The sequence below is a fragment of the Trichosurus vulpecula genome, chromosome 6 (genome assembly GCF_011100635.1).
Source record: "Trichosurus vulpecula isolate mTriVul1 chromosome 6, mTriVul1.pri, whole genome shotgun sequence".
Taxonomy (NCBI): Eukaryota; Metazoa; Chordata; class Mammalia; order Diprotodontia; family Phalangeridae; genus Trichosurus; species Trichosurus vulpecula.
This window is the reverse complement of record NC_050578.1, coordinates 64,561,431-64,584,207: the sequence shown is the minus strand read 5'-3', so window position 1 is coordinate 64,584,207 and position 22,777 is coordinate 64,561,431. Positions and strand designations below refer to the sequence as shown.

Genomic DNA, 22,777 nt, shown 5'->3' with positions numbered 1-22,777 from the left:
AGGAGAGTGGGAATCAGGAGACCTCAGTTCTAGGTCTACTAACTATAACCTGGAGCGTTTGCATGTCTTAGCATCTCATTTCCTGATCCAATCCAAGTCTGTGAATCCATTTGGGTCTCAATTTCCTTATCCAATCCAATCCAGCCCAAGTCTGTAAATCCATTGGGTCTCAGTTTCCTCATACTACCCGACCCAGCCCAAGTCTGTGAATCTATTTGGGCTGCCTTCCATTTCTTCATCTAACTGAACCCAAACCAACCCAACCAAAGTCTGTGAACCCTGGCACCGGATATACAAAAACAAAAGGAAGAAAAGCAGTCCCTGCCTTCAAAGAACTTCTGAATATATGGGAGCGGTAGTAATATAACATTTAATCAGATTATCATATACATGACAATTTGAAGAGGGAAACAGCAACGCAACTAGGGGTATCAGAAAAGGTTTGCTGTAGGAAATGGCTCATCAGCAAAATGAGCAGGAGGGGCTCTGGAATCTCTTCCAGCTGTAACATTCTAGGATTCTACCTCCTTGGAGAAGAAGGGAGAAATGAAGTAGTAATAGGTGTATGAGCTGGACAAATGATAACTCAATGCTTTGCATTTGTTTAATGCTTCACAATCTAGCACCTTACGGTTTTTATGTTAGTTCTCATTTGCTCTTCCCAGTAATCCTATGAAGTAGGTATAGGAGCTGTTGTTATCTTCATTATAGATGAAGAAATGGGAGCTTAGATATCGTAAGATCTAGGCAGGAAGGGATCTCAGAGGTTGTCTAGCCCAACTCCTTCATTTTACAGATTAAGAAACTGAGGCCCAGGGATGTAAAGCTTCTCACTCAAGAAAAAAACATACAACTAGTTAGTGGCAGGGCTGGAGAGTACAATTTTTGGACACTCTGAGGAAAGAGCTTCATAATTGCTTGTTGTTGACTTGGATTTGAGCTCAGATTTTCAACCCTGGCTTCTGTTTCCTGTTTGACCTTGGGCAAGTCACGTAACCCCATTTGCCTCAGTTTCCTCATCTGTAAAATGAGGTAGAGAAGGAAATGGCAAACCCCTCCAATATCTTTGCCAAGAAAGCACCAAAAGGGGTCGGGAAGAATTGGTCACGACTGAAGACGACTGACCGATAACAAAGTGGGGAGGCGAAGACAGAAGAAAGCAAACATTTACTGAATATCTGCTATGTTTCAGGCACTGTGCTAAATACTTAACACATGTTATCTCACACTGTCATACTGTGTTACCTGTAAAATGAGGGAGCTGGATTTGATGTCAGATTAGACTAACATGCTCTCTGTTTATAATTCCCATGATGCTTCATTCTGTGTAGTCCCTAGATAATGGGCTAAAAACATAGTGTTTTTTGTTGATCAGCTCTGCTCAATAGAATCGGACCACCAATTATGCCCTGGGCATTTCAGGTAGAATAATAAGAATTTAAGAGATTTAAGGGATTTCAGAGATCCTGTTTTCCTCGAGAGCCTTTTTTTTTTCCAAATGATACTACACTGCATTCGATCTACTCACCATTTGGTCTTTGAAATATTTCAGTTCATTCCTGTGCAAAGTGAACCACCTGGTTTTCCAAGTCTAGGGCAAGTGGGGAGGAAGAAGGACAAAGAAAATATGTAGGTTTTAAATAAAAAGAAAAATCATATTTGAACTAAAGTATTTTCTTTGTTTAAAATCCTCTAGATTATATATAACTATATGATATATATCAACACGGGACTGAAGAATATTCTTATAAGAATCACTTCAGAGAAAAGTAATTGAGAGTATCTTCAGATAGGAAATATTGCATAACACTGTGTCCTGCCCCATGTGCAGACTGGATTTCCACAAACAAGGTCACGCCTAGTTCAAGGAACTCAAAACTGTAGCTCATGAACCCCCACTAATGTACTTGCTTTTAGAAGGACACAATAAATGCAAATCAAAGGCATATAAGAAAAAAAAAAACAACAACAAAACATTTCCTTTCATAAACCCTAGGTGTATTCCCACAATAGATGCACCATCGGTGGGAAGAGTAGACACTACGTAATGAATTATTTTTGTGCATTAGTAACCCATGGTAGAAACTACTGAGATTATGATCTGTTACTCATGGATAGGAAACCCATACCGCTGAATCACTGATTCTCCCAGCCTGTAATTAACAACCAACCATATAGTAAATCTGTGATGGTGAACATGCCAAAAAAAAGTCTATATGCAAATTTACAAATAGCTTGCTCAGATCAAATGCAGAAAGGTGATTCAGAGTTGAATAAACATTGAAATTACTTTTCAAAAATAAATTGTAGAATTTAAAAACATGAACTAAAACAAAGCTTATAAAATGCTATTGTCAATTGTCAATAGATATATTTTAATCAAGTTTCCTTGACTCAAGTGATGGAGGCATTTTATGTTGTATTAAGTAGGAAGTGGTATTGAAATACTGCATAAAAATCAGAAGCATTATTCCCACCCACCTCTTTTCTAAGAAGATCACAGGAAGAAGATCAAATCGTGGGAGGTGGGGTAGAATCTAGGCTTGGTTCTGCCTTTTACTTTGTACTGTCTCTTTATTCTGTAAGCTGTTCATGGCTAGATAGCCCCATGGAAGAAAAATCTTTTCAATTTCACACAGAACAGTTCTTAGGAAGTAATTCATGTCCCTCACCTTAAAATTGTGCAAAATGAATTAATTACTTGTCCATAGATATTTTCTTGGTACATCAAGGTGAAAGGACAAGCCCATAAAATGGGGACAAATACCCTAGTCCAGTATTATATTAATTCTGTTTTCTGGTATTTCTTAGACAAGCTATCATGGGCTTGTAAGCCCACTGGAATTTTTAGGAACTGGAATTTGAAAGGAACTGAACTGGTACCAACTGAATTTTTATAATAAGATGTCAAAAATTAGGCAGAGGGAGCTTTCGAGAATAAATTTGCTACTCTCCCTCTCAATGAGCTTATTATGAAGCACCTTGGTCATAAATCACAAACCTCTTTGTAGGTATTTGCCTTGGAACTCTGAAGTCACTTTCCTAGTTTTGAATAATTAGCTATCACAATGCACTGGTGAGGTAGCTCCATTAGTCAATCAATTAAAGAATTAATTTTAGGCCAGACCTATGATTCCACTGGTATAGGGAACTCCCAGTTGAGAAACTCCTTCTAGCAATGCTATTCACCACCTGCTCTGAGACATTAAGTGACTTGTACAGGTATATATATATATGTGTTTAAATATATATTATATAGCTACATATAATCCATTATGTGTTGTATAATGCATAACATTATATATTATGATATATTGTATTTATGCATATATAGGTAAGCATAATTTATCATCCAGAAAAGAATAATAATTCTTTCCTTTGAATCCTTTCCGTTGAAAATGAAAAGCAACATGGTCCATTGAACACATCCAAGAACAGTCACTAATGTCAAATTCAGGAGTCCGTGTATACTCTAGGCCATCTGCTTACTTCCCATCTCTGTGGACATCACTTACAAAACCAGCTCTTACCTTCACTAGTCCTCCTTGTTTTGTTAAGTATCCTTCTTTGGTGCCCAGCTAGGAAAGAAGCAAGAAGTTAGTGAAACCAGGAGCTCCACGCTGCATAACATTTACCCTTTCACCTCTTTTCTATTCTTGAGGATCTTTGGATTTTTCTTTAGGTCTTTAAAGTCCTCTCCTCAAGCCTCAGAAGTTACCTATAGGTCATGAGATGCCATGACCACTTTGGATCACAGTCTCTTGACCTTGAAATGTCCCTCATGCACATTTTGAATCTTGCCTTTTCCTTCAGGGGATTCTCAGACTGAATTCTGTATCACCTCTTGGGCACCCTACATTTTTTTCAGAGATCAAAAAACGCTTTAGCAATCGTATCTACCAGTTGTTTCAATGCTCTTCACAATAAGACTAGGATTCTGGAGTGAGGGAGAGAGAATGGGGATTGCCAAGGTGGGTTGGACAGAAGGCCAGGCCGCCTGGTGAGCACTAGCTCCTGCTTCATAATGAATAGGAATTTAATGGACACTTGCTGAATTGGCTAGAAGTGCAATGAATCCAGTTAAGCAGAACAATGATTTAGGGTTTTGCTTTTGCCCTTCTCATGTGTACAAATATCTTGTTTGGTTAAGTTATTTCATATTTCAATAAAACAGGAGAATAAGAGTGTGTAATATCATGTGGCTTTATGTCTATCACATACAACAGACCCACAGGCCATACATTCCACCAAGTATCTATCATTCTACCAACTCCACCATAAAGATGGTGTCCTGCTCAAATTTAAAAGTCCTTCATAAAAAGTTTAAAGGATGCCTGTAAGCAGTCTATATTTGTTCAGTACATTCCATGGCTCAGATGAAATGGAACAAGGGGTCAGAATGGATCCTTGTGGGTTACATCTCTCACCTACTACAGTTACCACAGTCATGAGTTGGAATATTATCCATGTGTAAAAGAATGCTTGCCAACCAAGTTTGCTTTGTTTAGACCATGAGTTCCTTGAGAGTAAGGATTGTCTTTTGACTTTATTGTGTCCCCAGCACTTAGCATAGAGCCCAGCACCTAGTAGGTAGTTAATAAATGCTAGTTGTCTGACTGACTGATCAGTACCTGTGATTCCATTAAGATAGGGAAATTTTCTCTATCAAAGCAAATTGGCATCTGCTTTGCAACTTAGAATCTTAGAGGCATCCCTAGGGCATTGAGAGAGAACTCAAGTGGTTTGTCCAGGGTCACACAATCAATTTGTATCAGAGGCAGGTCTTCCTGATTCAGAGACTTGTCTTCCATCCACCGTATCTTACATCCTCTCAGTTCAAGAAACCCAGAAGTGTGCTTTTAGGTTAAGTGTTTCTCTCTCTCTCTCTCTCTCTCTCTCTCTCTCTCTCTCTCTCTCTCTCTCTCTCTCTCTCTCCCTCTCTCTCCTTTCTCTCTCTTCTCTCTCTTCCTATCTGTCTGTCCCTCTCCGTCTCCCTTCTTCCCTCCCTCTTCCTCCCTCCCTCCCTCTGTCTCCCCTCCTCTCTCTCTCTCTCTCTCTCTCTCTCTCTCTCTCTCTCTCTCTGTCTCTCTCTCTAGGCTGGCTTCTGATCAGCATAATACTTACTGAAGGAGCTGTGGGTACCAGGTCACTCTCTGTCCTTCCAGTCTGCATTGCTGTGTGAACCCTGACCGATTCGTAGATGGATGGTTCTTCCACTTGGCGTGGATAGGGATGTTTCAGAACAATCAAGGTGCCTGAATTGGAGGGAAAACACAGGTTCATATAACTTTGCCAGAAGGACAAGGTCAAGGGCTAACTAGAAGGCTGTGCTCGGGCTTTTTTCAGGACTTTGCTAAAACTAAAGAGAATACCAATATGTATTTCAGAAGTATTTACTGCACTACTCTGACTTCATTTCAATTTTATAGTAAGGTCTTTAATACATTATGTATTAATCTTTGATCAGTTAAATCATACATCAATGCCCCCTTCCCTTGACTCCCCTCCCATCTCTTAACTAAATACGTTTGCTTTGATCAAGCGAACATGAAATGAGTATGGATATTACATATATCCAATTCTTCTCTACTTTTGCTTGCAGGAAAATTCCATCTTTCTAGGCAACTAGATGGTGCATTAGCTAGAGTGCTAGAGGCCAAATCCTTTATCAGACACTTGCTAGCCCAGGCAAGTTACTTAATCTCTGCCTCATTTTCCTCATCTGTAAAACGGGGATAATAATAGCTCCTGCCTCCCAGGATGGTTATCAGGATATTTGTAAAGCCCTTTGTACATCTTCAAGCATTGTATAAATGCTATGATCATTATGATCCTCATTATTATCATCCCCCTAAATGTCACCCATTCCATTCAAGAGATGCGGCTGCTTACGGCCCCTCACAGATGATGTGATGCTTGAACTAAACTTTGAAGGAAGACAAGGATTCTGAGACACAGAAATGGGGATATTGCACTCTAAGTTTTGGGGAACAGTGGGATAAGAGATGGGGTGTTGGGTTCTGGAAAGTCTAGCTTGTTTGGAATGTAGAGTAAGTGAAGGGCAGAACACTGTTAGAAATGTAGGGGGGCAGGGTGGGGCAGCTAGGTGGTGCAGTGAGTAGAGCATCGGCCCTGGAGCCAGGAGGACCTGAGTTCAAATTCGGCCTCAGATGCTTGACACACTTACTAGCTGTGTGACCTTGGACAAGTTGCTTAACTCCAATTGCCCTGCCTTCCCCGCCTCCAAAAAAATGTAGAGGGGAATCAGATTGTGGATGGTTGAGAGGGGGTCTTAAATACTTAGCTAAGGAGTTTGTATTCCTTCATTCCTTCAAGCCTCTGTTCAAATGCTACCTTCTTCAAGAGCCTTTTCTCAGTTCTTATCTCCCCCCATCCCCCACTGCTAGTGCCTTCTCTCTTTGATCACCTTTGGTTTACTTGAATATATCTTCTATATACGTACTTGTTTGTATGTGATCTCCTCATTAGACTATGAACTCCTTGAGGACAGGAACTCTTTTTTTGGGGGGGGGGAATCTATTTTTCTCTCTATTTATAGCACAGTGCTTGGCACTTGATAAGTATTAATAAAAACTGATTGACTGCCTGACTAGACTAGACTAGACTAGGGGGATCCCCTGAAGGTTTTGGGCACATAAGTGTCATGTTCAAGCCTGTGCCATAGGAAGATTACTTTAGCCTCTGTGAGAAGTCAGGATAGGATCAGGGAAAATCTACTGGAGCCCAAAGTAGTAATCCAAGTGAAGAAAATGCTAATGGTGTGTTTCATTTGAAAAAAGGAAGAATGGTATACAGTACAAAATACTGAGAAGAAACCCTTAAAGGGGGGTAATTAATTCTGGCTCTTCTTTTAACTTTTAAAAATAATATCTATGTAATGTGGAAATATGTTTAATGTGACTGTACGTGTATAACCTATATTAGATTGCTTGCCATCTTGGGGGGGATGAGGGAGGGAGGGAGGAAAAAATTGAAACTCAAAATCTTATAAAAGCAAGTGTTGAAAACTAATAATAATAATAATAACAAATAAAAATAATATCTATGGACGCAGGCCCCAATCAACCAATGAGCTTCATTCTGAGGCATCCAGAAGTTTCACCAGACTGTCGAAAAAGGTAAAGAATCCTCTGGCTTAGAGGTTCAACTAAAAGCTAATTAAAGCAATTAATAATTCCAGGACACATAATAATAATAATATTAGAACACATAGTAAACTTTAAAAAATAATCAGCCTTTCTGTATATTACCAACAAAATCCAAGAAGAGATATAAAAAGAAATTCCATTAGAAATAACTACAGAATCCATAAAATATTGGAAAGGCAGATATTAGGCAAGTAGGTAGTGTAGGACAGAGTCCTGAGCTTAGAGTCAGGAAGACTTGAGTTTAAATCTGGCCCCAGAGACTTATTAGTTGTGCGACCTTGGGCAAGTCACTCAACTCCTGTTTGCCTCAGTTTCCTCAGCTGTAAAATGGAGATAATATCATCTCCCTCGTGAGGCTCAAATGAGACTATTTTCATAAAGTACTTAGCACAGTGCAGGCATTATATAAACATTATATAAACATTGTTATTGCTATGAATGTCCACCAACTGAAGATATATACAGAAAAGGAACATGACTACAAAACACTGTTGCTTAGATAAAGATTTAAATAATAGGATAATTATTGATTGATCATGATTAGACCAGGCCAACCTAATAAAAATGAGAATATTGTCTAAATTAATTCATGGAGTCGGTGCTACACCAACTGACATACCAGAGAGTTACTTTATAGAACTAGACAAATTCAAAACAAAATTGTTCTTAAGGAGCAACAGGTCAAGAATTTCAAGGCTAATAATGGAAAAAAAGTGAGATCTAGCATCTCAAACTATGTAAGTAAGCAGTACAAACCAAAATTATCTAGTATTGACCAAAAATTAGGAAAGGTGGTCAATGGGACAAATTATATACATAAGACCCAAAAGCAATGCAGTGTAGTAGTGCAGTGTTCACTAACTGCCAGGGTAAGGACTCATATCTAATAAAAACCGATGAAAACCTAGAAAATAGTCTGGCAAAAATTAGATTTAGACCATGCTCTCACAACACACACCCCTGTAAAATCCAAATGGATACAAAGCCTAGATGTAAAATGTCACATCATAAACAAATTAGAAAAGAAAGAATGAAGATACCATTCACAACTACAGATGGGGAAGAGTTCTGGATGAAATGAGGGACTGGACATAAATCATAAGAGATAAAATGGAAAATATTGATTCCGTAAGATTGAAAAGGTTTTGCTCAAGCAAAATCAGTGCTAACTTAGATTCTTAGAAGAATTAGAACTTTCCCTAGAAGTTAACTGGGGAAAAAACTATTCAGCAAATTTCTCTGATAAGCAATCTGAAATACAAGACATATAAAAAGTGATAAAAATAAAGAAGAATAGGGAGCATTCCCCCAATAGATCAAAAGACTCAAAAGAAGTACTACTCAAAAAAGTGTAAGCTATCAACGACTATATGAAAAATGCTCCAGATTATGAATGATAAAAGAAATTAAAATAATTCAGAAGTTCCCCCTTATATCCACCAGATTGATAAATATCTCAGAAAACAAAAATGACATTTGTTGGAGGGCCTCTGGGAAAAGAGGCACATTAATCTACTGTGCTGAAACTATGAATTGGTCCTACCATTCTAGAGAGCAAATTGGAGCTATACCTCCAAAGCCACTAAACAGTGTATACAGCCATTGACCCAGTGATACTACTATTAGGTCTATAATCCCAAAGAGGTCAAAGAAAAAAAAGAAAACACACATATATGCAAAATAAATAATTATAGCACTTTTTATTGTTTTAAAGACTTAGAAACTAAAAAGATGCTCATCAGTTGAGGAAAGACTGACAAAATTATGGTATAAGAATACAATAGAATATTATTGATCCATAAGAAACAATAGAAGGGATGGTTTTAGAGAAACTTGGGAAGATTTATTTAAAGTGATGCAGAGTAAATGACGTGAACAGAACCAGGACGGGGAGGAGAGATTTATTTATAGGAAAGTGCAGAGGGTATAGTGATAGTGATAATGTAAAGAAAAACTATAATACTGTTATTTTAACATTGTAAAGAAATGTCAAAAGACTTAAGAATCTTGATAAAAGCAGTGACTCATCATTAATTCAAAAAAACTGATGATGAATCATGCCTCTACATATTGGAGGCCACCTTGGGCTACACATTAAATTATTAGGATGATTATTTAGTTTAGGGTCCTGGATGAGAAATCCCAATTCTGAAACAATACTTTATGTGGTTAGGCCTTTGGTAAGGAGGAGAAAAGATCTATTTTCTTTCCATATCTGTGAGTTCAGGGAAGAACCATATTCTCCCTTTTGATATGATATCTCCATATTGGTTTGGGGCAATGATCTGACTAAGGAAAGGAAGAAGTCTTTGATTACTTCATTTAATGGAAATATCTCTTGAGTTTGCCTTTTTAAGATAGAACAGAATATCCCTGGAGAGAGACTGAGAAGGAATTGAATGGTTTTAGCAGTATGATGCTTCATGGGTGTGCCAAAAGTAATCTAACTTGTAAACTTCGAAACTCTGCTTAATCTTTACTGTAAAATTTTGTCTATTTTCTGGGAATGCTGTGAATTTTAACTCCAGAATGGGTTTGTGTTAGATTTTCAGTGGCATAGGTAACTTTACCCTTTTTTTGGATCTCTTCCCTTCTGAGCAGAAATGATTACAATTAGTTTAATCAAAATTTTAATAAATATTGTTTCTGGCAAGCTTGTGCCTAAAATACAGAATGTAGAATCTTCTATACTTTTTACCTCTTAGCAGAGAGGAAAAGAGATACAGAATGAGATGAACATGTCAATAGACATTTATTAAATGCCTACCATGTACTATGCACTATGCTAAACATTGGGTATATAAAGAAAAGCAAACGACAGTAGCTGTCCTCAATGAATTCACAATCTGATGGCAGAAGATGACACAAAAAAAGTAGAAAAGACGGTTGAGCAGGTTTGGGGAGAGGGTACCAGGTGTAAAGGTGTGATGAAGTATTGCAGTGGGGGTGGGAGATGATAAAGTGACTGCCCTGAACATCCTCCTTAAAGAGTGGAGATCTGGGAGGAGCTCTGTTATCCACCCTGCACTCTCTCCAATCAGAAGGAGGGAGGGAGGGATTGCAAGGGTAGGGAGGTCTGAGTTTCAGATGTTATCTTACAAGATGCTGAGTTTCTGGAGATTGTGAAGTCTAGGAGAACAGCATGTTGGGAAATGACGTGCAATTAATTTTTTTTTTTGCTTGTCTGTACCTGCTGATTCCAATCATGGGCTTTTTAGGGGGAGGACAGATTTATTTATAGGAAAGTGTAGAGGGTATAATGATAGAAAAAAAGAAAAAATCATTAATGAAACATTTAAAACCACACAAGAGCAAAGAAGGAAGCTCAAAAGGGGATACAGAGAAGTAGGACTTGGTTGGTACTAATGCATTAAATTTAATATGCACTTTAAAAAAAGTTGTATGTAATAGAGATTCCCAATTTCATATACCATCCTCTTTCTCTCTTCTTTGAGTTGGAAACATTCATGTTTGTTAATATTTTTCAAGTTCATAATGTAGAAAATTTAATTTAAAAATTAAATCACAGATTAAGGAAGTTGTATTTTATTCTAGTGGCAGTGGGAAACAATTGAAGTTTCTTGAGTAGGGGAATGATACACCCAGAGGTGCTTTGAGAAGATGAATTTGGTTATTATTTGGAGGATGGATTGGAGAGAAGTGACACTGATGCAAAGAGATCAATTAGGAAGCCAGAACAATAGTCCGGACAAGAGGTGGCAAAGTCTTAAATTAAGGGTGATAGCCATATAAGTATAGAGAAGGAGATAGATTCAAGAAATGTTGTGGAGGTAAAATCAGGAAGACTTGGCCGCTGATTGTACCTGGCGTTCAGGGGAGCTGAGGGGATGTGAAGAGGAATGAACAGCAAAAATATTTCCAAGATTATGAACTTGAGTGACTGGTATGGTACCAATGGCCTTTAAAAAAGAAATAGCAGTAAAGGTACAAGCCAGGTAGCAGTAAAGGTACAAGTTCCTGGGCCAGACTTATGGCCATGGTGGTAGCACCAATTGGTACCATAAGGCTGTGGGCCATAGCTGATGACCCCTCTATCCCCAAAACATGTTGAGATTTGAGAGGCTTCGTGTAAATAGGATTATGTCCTACTCGGTTATAAAGGGTAGGGATGGTGTCTTATACACTGTTGTAATGCCTAGTGTCTTGGATAGAGTAGGAGCTGAATAAGTGTTCACTGAATGAGTGAATTTAATGAATGCCTTTGTGGGATGAGGTTTAAATTTGGAAAGGTCTTTGGCTGACCTCCCTGTGTTCATAGCACTGACCGCCTAGGACCAGAACAGCCCCAGATATCCCAAATTCCTCCAGGATCTCAGCTTTGCTCTTCCTCACCTCTAGAGTGGATTCTAAAACTTTACTCCTAAAACATTCATAATTTAACTCAATAGAGGAAGTATGAATGGCTTCCCTGCTTCTGGGAAGTGAATTATAAACTGAGAACAAAGTACTGGTGCCGATCTCCTTCTTCTAGTTTACGTGGCTGGGGTTGGATTTAGACTGAAATGATAGACGAGGCGAGGAGCCAACTCATCCTACAACTTCTCTTTTCTGTGACCCCAGAGGAGAAGTTTTCTTAATCTGACTGTGAAACCCACTGGAAGGAACACTACTAATTCAGTGAGGTCTTTCAAAGAGGAGTTAGAGCCTTAGACCAATGGACAAGAAAACTGCAACATACAAGATAGTCTGACCAAGACAGCTGTAGGGCTTGGCTGCAACCCTCAGATAAAGGGCAAGGGTTGTCTTGGGCTGGGAGAAGGGATGAAAAGGCTACAAAGGGAATTAGGGACCAGGAGCTTAGCAAATATGGCTACGGGTTTTACTTCATTTTCTGCCCTGCTTCTAGAAGCTGGTTTGTTCCTGCCTCTGAAATTAAATTTAGTTTCAGAATTGCTCAATAGAGGTACATTTTTTAGAGTGGAGTTTCTTAACTCTGTGTGTGTGTGTGTGTGTGTGTGTGTGTGTGTGTGTGTGTGTGTGTGTTTGTGTGTGTGAGAGAGAGACAGACAGACAGAGATAAAGAGACAGACAGACAGAGACAGAGATAGAGGTGGGGGAAAGAGACAGAGAGAGACAGACAGACAGACAGAAACAGACAGAGACAGAAACAGAGAGGGGGGAGAGACAGACAGACAGAGATAGAGACAGACAGAGGAGGAGAGACAGAGAGAAAGAGAGAGACAGAGAGAGAGAGACAAAAACAGAGACAGAGAGTCAGAGACAGAGACAGAGAGCCTTTTGGCAGTCTAGTGTTGCCCATGGATCCCTTCTCAGAATAATATTGTTACCTACATCTAGATGTGTTCTAGAGCCAGTTTGTATAAGGAGCAACAGTTGACTGGGGCTGGGAGAAGGGGTGAAAAGGCTACAAGGGGAATCAGGGACCAGGAGCTTAGCAAATATGGCTACGGGTTTTACTTCATTTTCTGCCCTGCTTCTAGAAGTTGGTTTGTTCCCGCCTCTGAAGTTAAATTTGGTTTCAGAATTGCTCAATAGAGGTACAATAGGGAGAGACAATTTTTAAATTTTCAGTGTGAACACTTACATCCTGGAAATAAGCAAAGATGACAAAATAATTCGTTAAGGTTTTTTCTTTTCTTTTAAATATTGTCTAGACTTGGGGCAGCTAGGAGTACAGTGGATAGAGCACCGGTCCTGGAGTCTGGTGGACCTGAGTACAAATCCAGCCTCAGACACTGCTGTGAGACATTGGGGAAGTTACCTAACCCCAATTGCCTCACACAAAAAAGGAAAATGTCCAGACCTCAGAAAGTGTTGGAGAAAATGTTAATAATGAAGATTAAACTTAAACATGTAGGTGTAAATTGTTTTTTATGAGAGCCAGTTAAACATTTACCATCACACCCCTACCTGCATCATTCATAATGAAAGGAGACGCTCAATTTCAAATAGAGGTTAGTTCCCATGTAAGTTCCAGGATTGCCTAAAATCTTGCTATAGACTCCTTGGGGGTCTATAGACCAGAGACTATGAACTTAGATATTTACTGAACTGAACAACTGAGTTGCCTGGTGGAATACTGGGCATGAGAGCTGGTGCTGTATAGCAGAGTTGTGGACAATGGGCTGTATATTATTGCTGTAACACTAAAACCAGATTAAAACTGAATTGAGAAATATTCAACAAAATAAATAAAAATATAATAAAACATAGATAACATTAACATGTAGTTTTCCAAGTCAATATATAGCTCACAGGGATCTGCATGTATACTTTAATGACCCCCCCCCCCTTTCTTTTTGAGTTTGGTACCACCGTTGTAAAGCACAAATACGTGCAGATGATCACTTCTTTTTTTGGTGGCAATTGGAGTTCAGTGACTCGTCCAGGGTCACACAGCTAATGTCTGAGGCCAGATTTGAACTCAGGTCCTACTGACTCCAGGGCCGATTTTCTATCTACTGGGCCACCTTGTTGTCCCTAGACCATTACTTCTAAAAAAAATTGATGCCCATTTCATTGCTGTCCTTGGATTCAAAGAGTAAGTCCCAATAATACATCAGTGATGGCCATCCTGTCAGTTCCTCCATTAGGCTGTTCTGTTAGTATTTCTTTCCACAGTTCTATATGGATGGAAAGGCAGAATGGTGTGGTGGAAAGGGAAGTGGATTGGGAGTCAAGAGATCTGGATTCGATGGCTGTTTCTGCCACTAACTTGTTCTGTGACCTTGGGTAAGTCATTTCACCAAATCTGGGACTCCGTTTCTTCATTTGTGAAATGAAAGGCTTGGACCAGAAGATCTCCAAGTTTGCCTCCAAGCCTAACATTCAATGACTCTATGAATATGGAGTTTCATTAGACTCAATACTGTGAGGTGTCGAGGCTTAGTGAATTGATCGATGCTGAGCCTGGAAGTCTATCCACTGTGCCACCTAGCTGCTCAAAAAGCAACGACTACACATGCTAATAACGATCTGATTGAGTTTCAGTTCTGCCTGACTTATACTGGCTATGTGCCCCTGGGCAAGTCACTTAATCTATCAATGCCCCTGGCAACTTTAAGACTATAAGTAGCAGAAAAGGTATGATCTACATTCATTCCCCTAAAACCTCTACTCACTGAGTTAAAGCGAATGTTAAAGACATTCCTTTGCCATCATAAGGAAGATTCGATGTCCCAAATCATATTGATGGGAATAATCATTTCATCTGTTTTGTGTCTTGCTCTCATACGCTCCAATATAGCAATCAATCAGTCAAGAAGCATGTATTGTATGCATTACTATATACCAGGCACTATTCGAGGCATTGAGGAAAAAAAGACAAAAAGGAAATGATCCATGACCCTAAAGAGCTGACCTGTCAGGATAGGTTATAACATCCTCAGTAACCTGGCTCCTTACAGGTAGATGGAAAGTACCTTCATTTTCATAGTGGGGAAAATAGGAACCCAGAGGAGTAGGTTGTTTGGATTACCCGGAAAGTCTTGTCAAGTAGGATATTTGGAATTCCATTGTGAAACCCAGCTCATAGCTCTAATGGTTCAAATAATGGTGGTGGGTGTTTTCAAACACCACAAAGGGAGAAGCAACTCACAGTCTTTGGTTAGGAGAGAGAGCCTATCAAGTACCCATTACCAATGAGGTCATTATTAGCATGTGTAGTCACTACTTTTTGGGCAGCTAGGCGGCACAGTGGATGGAGAACTGGGTTTGGAATTAGGAAGACTAATCTTTGAGTTCAAATCTGGCCTCAGACATTTCTGAGTTGTGTGATCCTAGGCAAGTCATCGATCAAATGAGCTGGAGATGGAAATGACAAACCTCTACAGTATCTCTGCCAAGAAAACCCCTAACGGGGTCACAGAGTTTCAACACAACTGAACAACATGTAATCACCGCACTTTACCCATTCATCTTTTTTTTTTTTTTTGAGGCAGTTAAGGTTAAGTGACTTGCCCAGGGTTGCACTGCTAAGTAAGTATCTGAGGCTAGATTTGAAATCATTTGAACTGACTGCAGGGCTGGTGCTCTATCCACTGAGTCAGCTAGCTGCCCTACACTCATCTTATTTTGAAAGGGCTTTTAAGAGACACAAGTTCTGTATTCCACTGAACCCTGTGTGATAATTCATGGGCTAGGCAGATCACCAGTACGGAGAGCTTGTGAGAGTCAGCTCATAGAATCTAGCTCAGTGTGCTTGTCAACACTAATGCTCTGCTGTGTAAAATTCAGACCATTCTCCAGTGATACCAAGTCCATTCTCTCAGAACCATGACATCAGGGAGGTGATGACATGACTTGCAATGGACTTGGATTTGAGTGAGGGAGGGCTGTGCAAGGTCACCAGCCTCACTTTCTCCTCCATAGCCATCTGGATCCAGTGGCCAGATATTGATCAGAATGACTGGAGATGGCCCAGGATGCAATGGGAGACCTTGGCCCTTTGGGGCCAAAGTCTTTTCAAGTGTTCACTTTGAGTGAGGAAACGCCCATTCTCTTCTCCTCTCTTTTCCGATTTTTGTCCTTGATCAAACTAGTGTACAGGTTGGACCATGTCATGCCCCTGATTAAAAACCTTCATTGCTCCTTATTGCCTCTAAAACAAAATCAAAACCCCTTTAAAAGACCTTCCTCAGTTTTACTCCAACCTAGCTTTCCGGTCATTTACCAGGAACTTCGTGCAGTCAAGCCAAACTGGATTATTCACCAGCTGTTGCCCAATCTCATCCTGCCCTTTGTTTTGGGCATCCAGGTAGGTGAGGTAGCCATGCCTGGAAGGTCCTCCCTCCACGTCTCTGCCTGCTGAAATCCTTCACCTCATCAAAGCTAGTTCTAGTCAATTTCCTCCAGCAGCATCAAGCCCAAACCTCCTCCTCCTCTTCCTCTCCTCCCACCATTGGGAATAAGTTCTTCTTCTTCCAATTTATTCTAGCACCTTTTCTGGATCTCACCTTTGTCCTTAGAGTATTCTACTTTATACTGTTTCACCCTTACTTGTGCATGTGTTTTATCTTCCAGCTGCGGGCTGTTTCTCAACTTGGTTTTTCCCCTTGACTCTAGAAAAGTGGCCTGGCAAGTCCTAAGAAATGCCATTTGCCTAGTGATCCGAGGTTCACCCAGTACTTCTCATATGTGAGTTACATAGCATAAATATTGCGTGTCCTCATTTTCTGATGAGGAAACTGAAACTTAGATTAAATGATGTGTCCACTCAGCCTTACAGCAGCTAAGAGGCAGAGTCTGACTCAATTTTCTTGGCTCCAGATCAAGCCTTCCTTCTACTATACACATGGCACACAGCAGATGAGGCAACCTGGATTCAACATGAGTTGTGTGGCCCTGGGTAAGTCACTTAATCTCTCTAAGTTTCAGTTTTCTTATCTATAAAATGGGGATAATAGCATCTAAGCTTCAAGTTTTCATATCTGTAAAATGGGGATCTACCTCAGAATTGTTATCAGGATTAAATAAACTTAGAAACCTTAAAGTCAATTCAAGTCAATAAGCATTTATTAAGTACCTACTGTGTGCCAAACATTATGCTAAGTATAGGGAATACAAAGAAACTAACCAACCAAACAAAAAAAGACTCCCCCACCCCCAAAAAGGAGCTTACAGTCTAAAGGGGGGGGGAGTAGACTCAATTATATAACTTGTTAAAAAAAGCTATGGATGAACAAGATATATACAAGGTAAATTGTTGATAATCTCAGAGGGGAAGCACTTAGATTAAGGAGGACCGGAAAAGGCTTCTTGTAGAAAGTAGGACTTTAACTGAGGCTTGAAAGAATTCAGGGAAGCCAGAAAGTAGAGACAAGGAGGGGGAGCATTGTAGACTCGGGAGACAGCTAGTGAAAATGCCCAGATTTAGGAGGAGTGCCCTATGTTTGAGGAATGGCCGGGAAAGAGTGTCACTGGATCGTAGAATACAGGGAAAAGATTCAGGTGTAAGAAGGCTGGAAAAGTAGAAAGGGTCCATGGGTTGAAGGTCTTAAAAAGCCAAACACAGTCTTTTATATTTGATCATAGGGGCAATAGGGAGCCGCCATTACTGAATAGGGAGTCACTATTACTGAATAAACCTGTGCTTTAGGGCTAGATAAATGTTAGCTATTATTATTAAATGGCCAGCTAGGGGGTACAATAGATAGAGTACCGGGCCAGGAGTCAGAGAGACTCATCTTCTTGAGCTCAAATCTGGCTTTAGTGTGACCCTGGGCAAGTCGCTTAACCCTGTTTGCCTCAGTTTCCTCATCTATAAAATGAGCTGGAGGAGGAAATGGCAAACCACTCCAGTATCTTTGCCAAAAAAAAAAACCCATAGGGGGCCAAGAAGAGTCAGACATGACTGAAAGGACCAAACAACAACGGAACCATGAGAATGAAGGGACATCTAAGCCCAATAATAACAGTTCAATTGGTTTAAAGAGCACTTTCCTCACAACTTAGCACACTCCATTGGCTTCTACTGGGATCAAATACAGGGTGTCCCAAAAGTCTCGGTGCAGTCTTAAGGTCTGCCAATTTGAAGAACCGGAAACAAGGTAAATTTTTCTTCTGTTCCTCTTCTATTTTCATGTGTTGCCAAGAGCTTTAATAGCTCTAAACCTTCACCCTGTATAAACTCGTTTGTTTTTGAGCTCTAAGGATTCTCCCCACTCTATATCTATGACTTACCAATCTGCTTTGCAAATAGCATCTCACTCTTTATACAAAGCACATTAAATATCTTCTGAGTTTTCAGAAAAGGATGCTATAAGTCAATGTATTTTATTGTGTGCGTCACTTCCCCCCCCCCCGAAGAATTTGAGCCAATTAGTTATTTAGGTGGCTATTAAAAATGCTTTTCATCTATTTTGGGCAGGGGGCTGGAGGGGTTATTCTTTGCCATGGAAAATCTCAAAGTCTCTGATCACCTCGAGAGGTTTTATAAGTCTTGAAATAAAATTGATTTTCAATAATTTTAGCTCTTATATTAAATATGTGTCACAGAGACCTTTGAGGAGGTAGGGCCTAACTTTATAAGGAAATTACGATAAAACCATATAAAGTAACTGATAGTGTAGTAACTTCCTTCAGCCAACGATCAGAATCTTAAGATTAACAGAAGTTCAGCATAAAAAAAAGCCAAATGGATTTTTCTTGGCTTAGAAGTACTTGTGAAAAGAGGGAAGTCCAGATCTGTGCAATAGTTGACTTGAACTCTTATTTCGTAATGCTGACTGGGTGATTAAAGAGGCAAGAGACTGACTGTAGATCTCCGGTATGAGCATTTCCAAGTACACTCCACATACTTCTCATCATTGCCCTTTGGTTCACGCTCATATTTGAGTCTTTGGTGATTTGGGCACTTTGTATGAACAAAGAAGAGCTTAAATTAAACATCAGTTAACAAGTTAAAAACTTGATCACAGTCCGTACAAAATACTAAAGCATTAGTAATGAGAAAAACCCTACTGGTTCTATGTGTTTAAGTTATTGATGAGAATTGGTTTTGTAGTTATTGCTTACTTTAAAAAGAAGTTTTATACTTTAAAATGAAGTTTCAAGTTTGAAGAACTCTATGTGTAAAAGTACGTATGAAATTAGTCAATAGCAACTACTTATGACAATTTAGAATGATCTAATACAGTCCATAGTTAAGAAAAGGAGGGATTAGGATATAGATTGTCACAACTGAGAGAGACTCTGTAGAGCATTTATCCTCTCCACCCCCATTTTGCAGATTTTTTCTTTTTTTTTCCCTTTTATTCCCCCCTCCCCCCCAAGACCTGTGACCTCACTGGTACAAGGAACTACCAATGGAGAAACTTCCTCAGTCAATGCAGTTACATACCTGTTCCGCAACTTTGTGTCTGGAGTTGCCACGGCCCTGAGATATAAGTGATTTACTCAGATTCACAGAGTCAATATAATACAGAGATTGTGCTGATGTCAGCTCCTCTATCTCTATCCACTAAGTTCATCTTTTTAAAACTTTTATTTTAAAGATTTTTTTAAAAAGGTGTAGAATGAGAAGCAAAGCATCTTGAACTGTGTTCTGAATTAATTTTTCTTCATTAAAAATTTTTTAGTTAGAATGTTTTCTAAAGACCCAGAATCAGGTAGGGGTGTGTGTGTGTGTGTGTGTGTGTGTGTGTGTGAGAGAGAGAGAGAGAGAGAGAGAGAGAGAGAGAGAGAGAGAGAGATTATTCAGGCAGGTAGATTAGTTAATCCATGTAAATTTTAGAGATTTTTTTTTCACTGAGTACTTCTTTAACTGCATTCCAGAAATTTTGCATGTTGTCTCATTATTAGCAATCTTTCACACAGCTATTGATTGTTTCTATGATTTCTTCTTTGAACCTCATTATTCAGGATGTCATTATTGTTTCTATTTACATCTGTATCTTTTGCTTCTGCTCCCTATATTAATTACCATTTTTATTTTTATGTTCTATAAAGAATGTGTATGGTATTCATGCTTTTTAAACATTTATTTGTAACTTCTTTATGCCCCAGCACATGGCCTATTTTTGCAAATATGATGTTGAGAAATGTGCATATTATTTAATGTCTCCATTCAAAGTATGCTGTGAGTCTTTTAGATCTCACTTCTTCAGTAGTTTGTTCAATTCCCCATTTTCCTTTTTTTCTACCTTTCTGTTGGATTAATCTAACTCTAAGAGAGGAAAATTAAAGTCTCCTATAATTGTGTTAACTTCTATGTCTTTTTGTGGTTCAGTTAGTTTTTCCTCTGTTACTTTAGATACTATGTCATTTCATGCATATACATTTAGTACTGATATTATTTCATTGTCTGTGGTTCATTTAAGCATACTATATTTTTTCTCTTGATGCTGAGAAATTTCAGTTTTGCTTTGTCTGATATCATGGTTGCAATTCCTGCTCTTTTGGAATCAGCTGATATATAATATATTTTAATTAAGTCTCTTCATTTTATTCCAGATGTATCTTTGTTTTTAGATTTTTTTTGGTTGAAATTGTTGGGTGTCATTTTATTCGATTTCTTTGGTCTATTCACTTTTAAAGTTATTATGATTAGGCTTGTATTTACCCTCACTTATTTCTTTGGTATTGATTTTTACACCCTTTGTCTTTAAAATCTATCCTTAGTCTCTGTAATTAATTTTCCTTATACTATTTTGATGCTAAACCCACAGGTTCTTCGCTTCCCCCTTTCCCACTATCTGTGCTGTCACAAATTTTTTGAATTTACTTACATCCCTTCCCTTCCCTTCCCTTCCCTTCCCTTCCCTTCCCTTCCCTTCCCTTCCCTTCCCTTCCCTTCCCTTCCCTTCCCTTCCCTTCCCTTCCCTTCCCTTCCCTTCCCTTCCCTTCCCTTCCCTTCCCTTCCCTTCCCTTCCCTTCCCTTCCCTTCCCTTCCCTTCCCTTTCCTTCCCTTCCCTTCCCTTCCCTTCCCTTCCCTTCCCTTCCTTTCCCTTCCCTTCCCTTCCCTTCCCTTCCCTTCCCTTTCATCCTTCCTCTCCCATTCATGGAAATGTTAGTTAGGGGTAATCTTTCTTCTCTCCTCTTAGAAAGAGACTTAACCTTCTAGTATCCATGTTCCAGTTCCTCCTCTCCGTTGCTCTTATCTTATTTCCCTATAGCTCCTAGTCTTGTTAAGAGACTAAAGAACATACTCTCCCTTCAACATTCCCTTGTGGATTTGGTGGGGGGGGGGGGTGATGGGTGCATCTCCAGTTTCCCTCTTTCTTTTACTTCTATTCTTTCCATTCATGGCCATATTTTATTAAAGGTCCATTTGTTACCATCAAGATTGGGCTCAGATTTATAGGATATGTTCTGGGTTGCAATTGCAGCTCCTTTGCATTTTGGAACAACTTACTACATTCCCTGCTTTGAATCTCATGAAGAGTGACCCTGAAGGATCTCAGTGACAATGTATCTCAGGGCTACCAAGAATTCTTAAATGGATATTAGTGAGCAGCTCCCCCATAGCTGAAAAGCTCTTGTTTCAATTACTGATCAGTGAAGATACAGAATTGTGAAAAGCCCCCAAATCTGTCTTGTCACTGGTTTTTCTTTGTTTCTTGTTGATATCCCCTTATTGATAAAAATGAATACACCTTCATTAACAAGGGGTTTTTCTGTGCTATTGATTCATCAAATCCACAAATATTTGTTGAGTGTGTGCTCAGTGCAGGGTGCTGAGGTGGGGTTGAAGAGAGGTATCTTAGGTATCTCAGGTTGGCTTTATCTTATGATTTTTGTTGTTTTATTGTTCTTTCCTTTTTCAGTCATATGCAACTCTTTGTGACACCATTTGGGGTTTTTTTTTGGCAAAGCTATTGGAGTGGTTTGCCATTTCTTCCTCCAGCTCATTTTACAGATGAAGAAACTGAGGCAAGCAGGGTTAAGTGACTTGCCCGGGATCGCACAGCTAGTAAATATCTAAGTTCCAATCTCATCTCTGACACATACAAGCTGTATGACTACATTAGTCAGTCGCTTAACCTTCCAGATGACTCCCAGGGACTTTAAGGTTCTGTACTGGAAAGCTATCTCTCTGTATTTCTGGAGGGAGTTCCCATACTGTATCCCCCAATACCTGGTATCTTTTTCTCACTTAAGCCTATCTAAAGAAAAAAGCTTTTGACAACAACATCCCTTCTGTTCTAAAGTTCTAAGCTTGACTTCTTTTCTTTTTACCCTATTATTTTTGTGGTGCAAGGAATTCCCTGATGAGAAATCATTTCACTAGTGCAGATCTGAACTTGCTCTTCAGCTGTCTTAGAGTTAACTGAAGGGGGAATGGGAAAGGAATAAGTATTTGTATAGTTCCTACTATGTGCCAGGCATTGTGTCAAGCACTTTTTCCCCTTTTACAAATATTATCTCATTTGATCTTCAAAATAACCCTAGGAGGTAGATTCTAAGTTCTATTATTATTCCCATTTTATGGTTGAGGAAGCTAAGACAAACAGAGGTTAAGTGACTTGGCCAGGGTCACATAGTAGGTGTCAGATTTGAAATCAAGTTTTTCTGATTCAAAGCTACTAACAAGATAATAGCACATTGACTCTAAAGAAGATGAGCTCAAATTTCACAAGCTGAAAGACCAGCGTAGGTGACAAATTATTATAGTTACAGAATTTTTGGTTCCCATGTTCCCTCTTCTTTCTGCATCTCCCAAACAACCTCTTACAAGGCTCCTATTTACATGCAGCTTACCTGTTTCACTCCCAATCAAAGGCTGGTTGGCAAAATGATTGACAAACTCCTTCAAACTTGAGAACTCATTAAAGCCAAACTTGAACGAATAGCCTGTGTATTCTACGTGGAAGTGTTTGACAGACTCTTTGGCTCTGAAAGGGAAAAAAACATTTATCATCCATATGTATCTATTCATTATTTATGTGAAATTCATCATTTTTAGAAAGAACTACACAATCCTGATATTATTCCAGTCATTACTGTCCGAGAACTAAGACATTTGATGCAGTGGTTGAATTTTCTCAGGGTAAGGTCCATTCTCCAGAGGACCAGACAAATTCTACTTTTCAAAGTACATGCAAAACCTAATTTCCCTCTTGGGTGGAATGCAGGAGAGCAATCTCCCTTGTGTGTTCGTTGCCCAACTTCTCTGAAGGGCCCTTACA

General features: G+C 39.3%; 1 protein-coding gene across 1 annotated transcript in view; it reads right to left on the bottom strand.

Moving 5' to 3' along the window:
- The window catches only part of DAPP1 (dual adaptor of phosphotyrosine and 3-phosphoinositides 1), a 53,204-nt gene that overhangs the window by 5,585 nt on the left and 24,842 nt on the right, over nucleotides 1-22,777 (bottom strand). The window contains exons 3-6 of the mRNA XM_036763155.1: nucleotides 22,350-22,483; nucleotides 5,125-5,255; nucleotides 3,531-3,578; nucleotides 1,529-1,591 (exon numbers count right to left, since the gene is read on the bottom strand). Coding sequence (XP_036619050.1) covers nucleotides 1,529-1,591; nucleotides 3,531-3,578; nucleotides 5,125-5,255; nucleotides 22,350-22,483 — 376 coding nt within the window. The remainder of the gene's footprint in view (nucleotides 1-1,528; nucleotides 1,592-3,530; nucleotides 3,579-5,124; nucleotides 5,256-22,349; nucleotides 22,484-22,777) is intronic.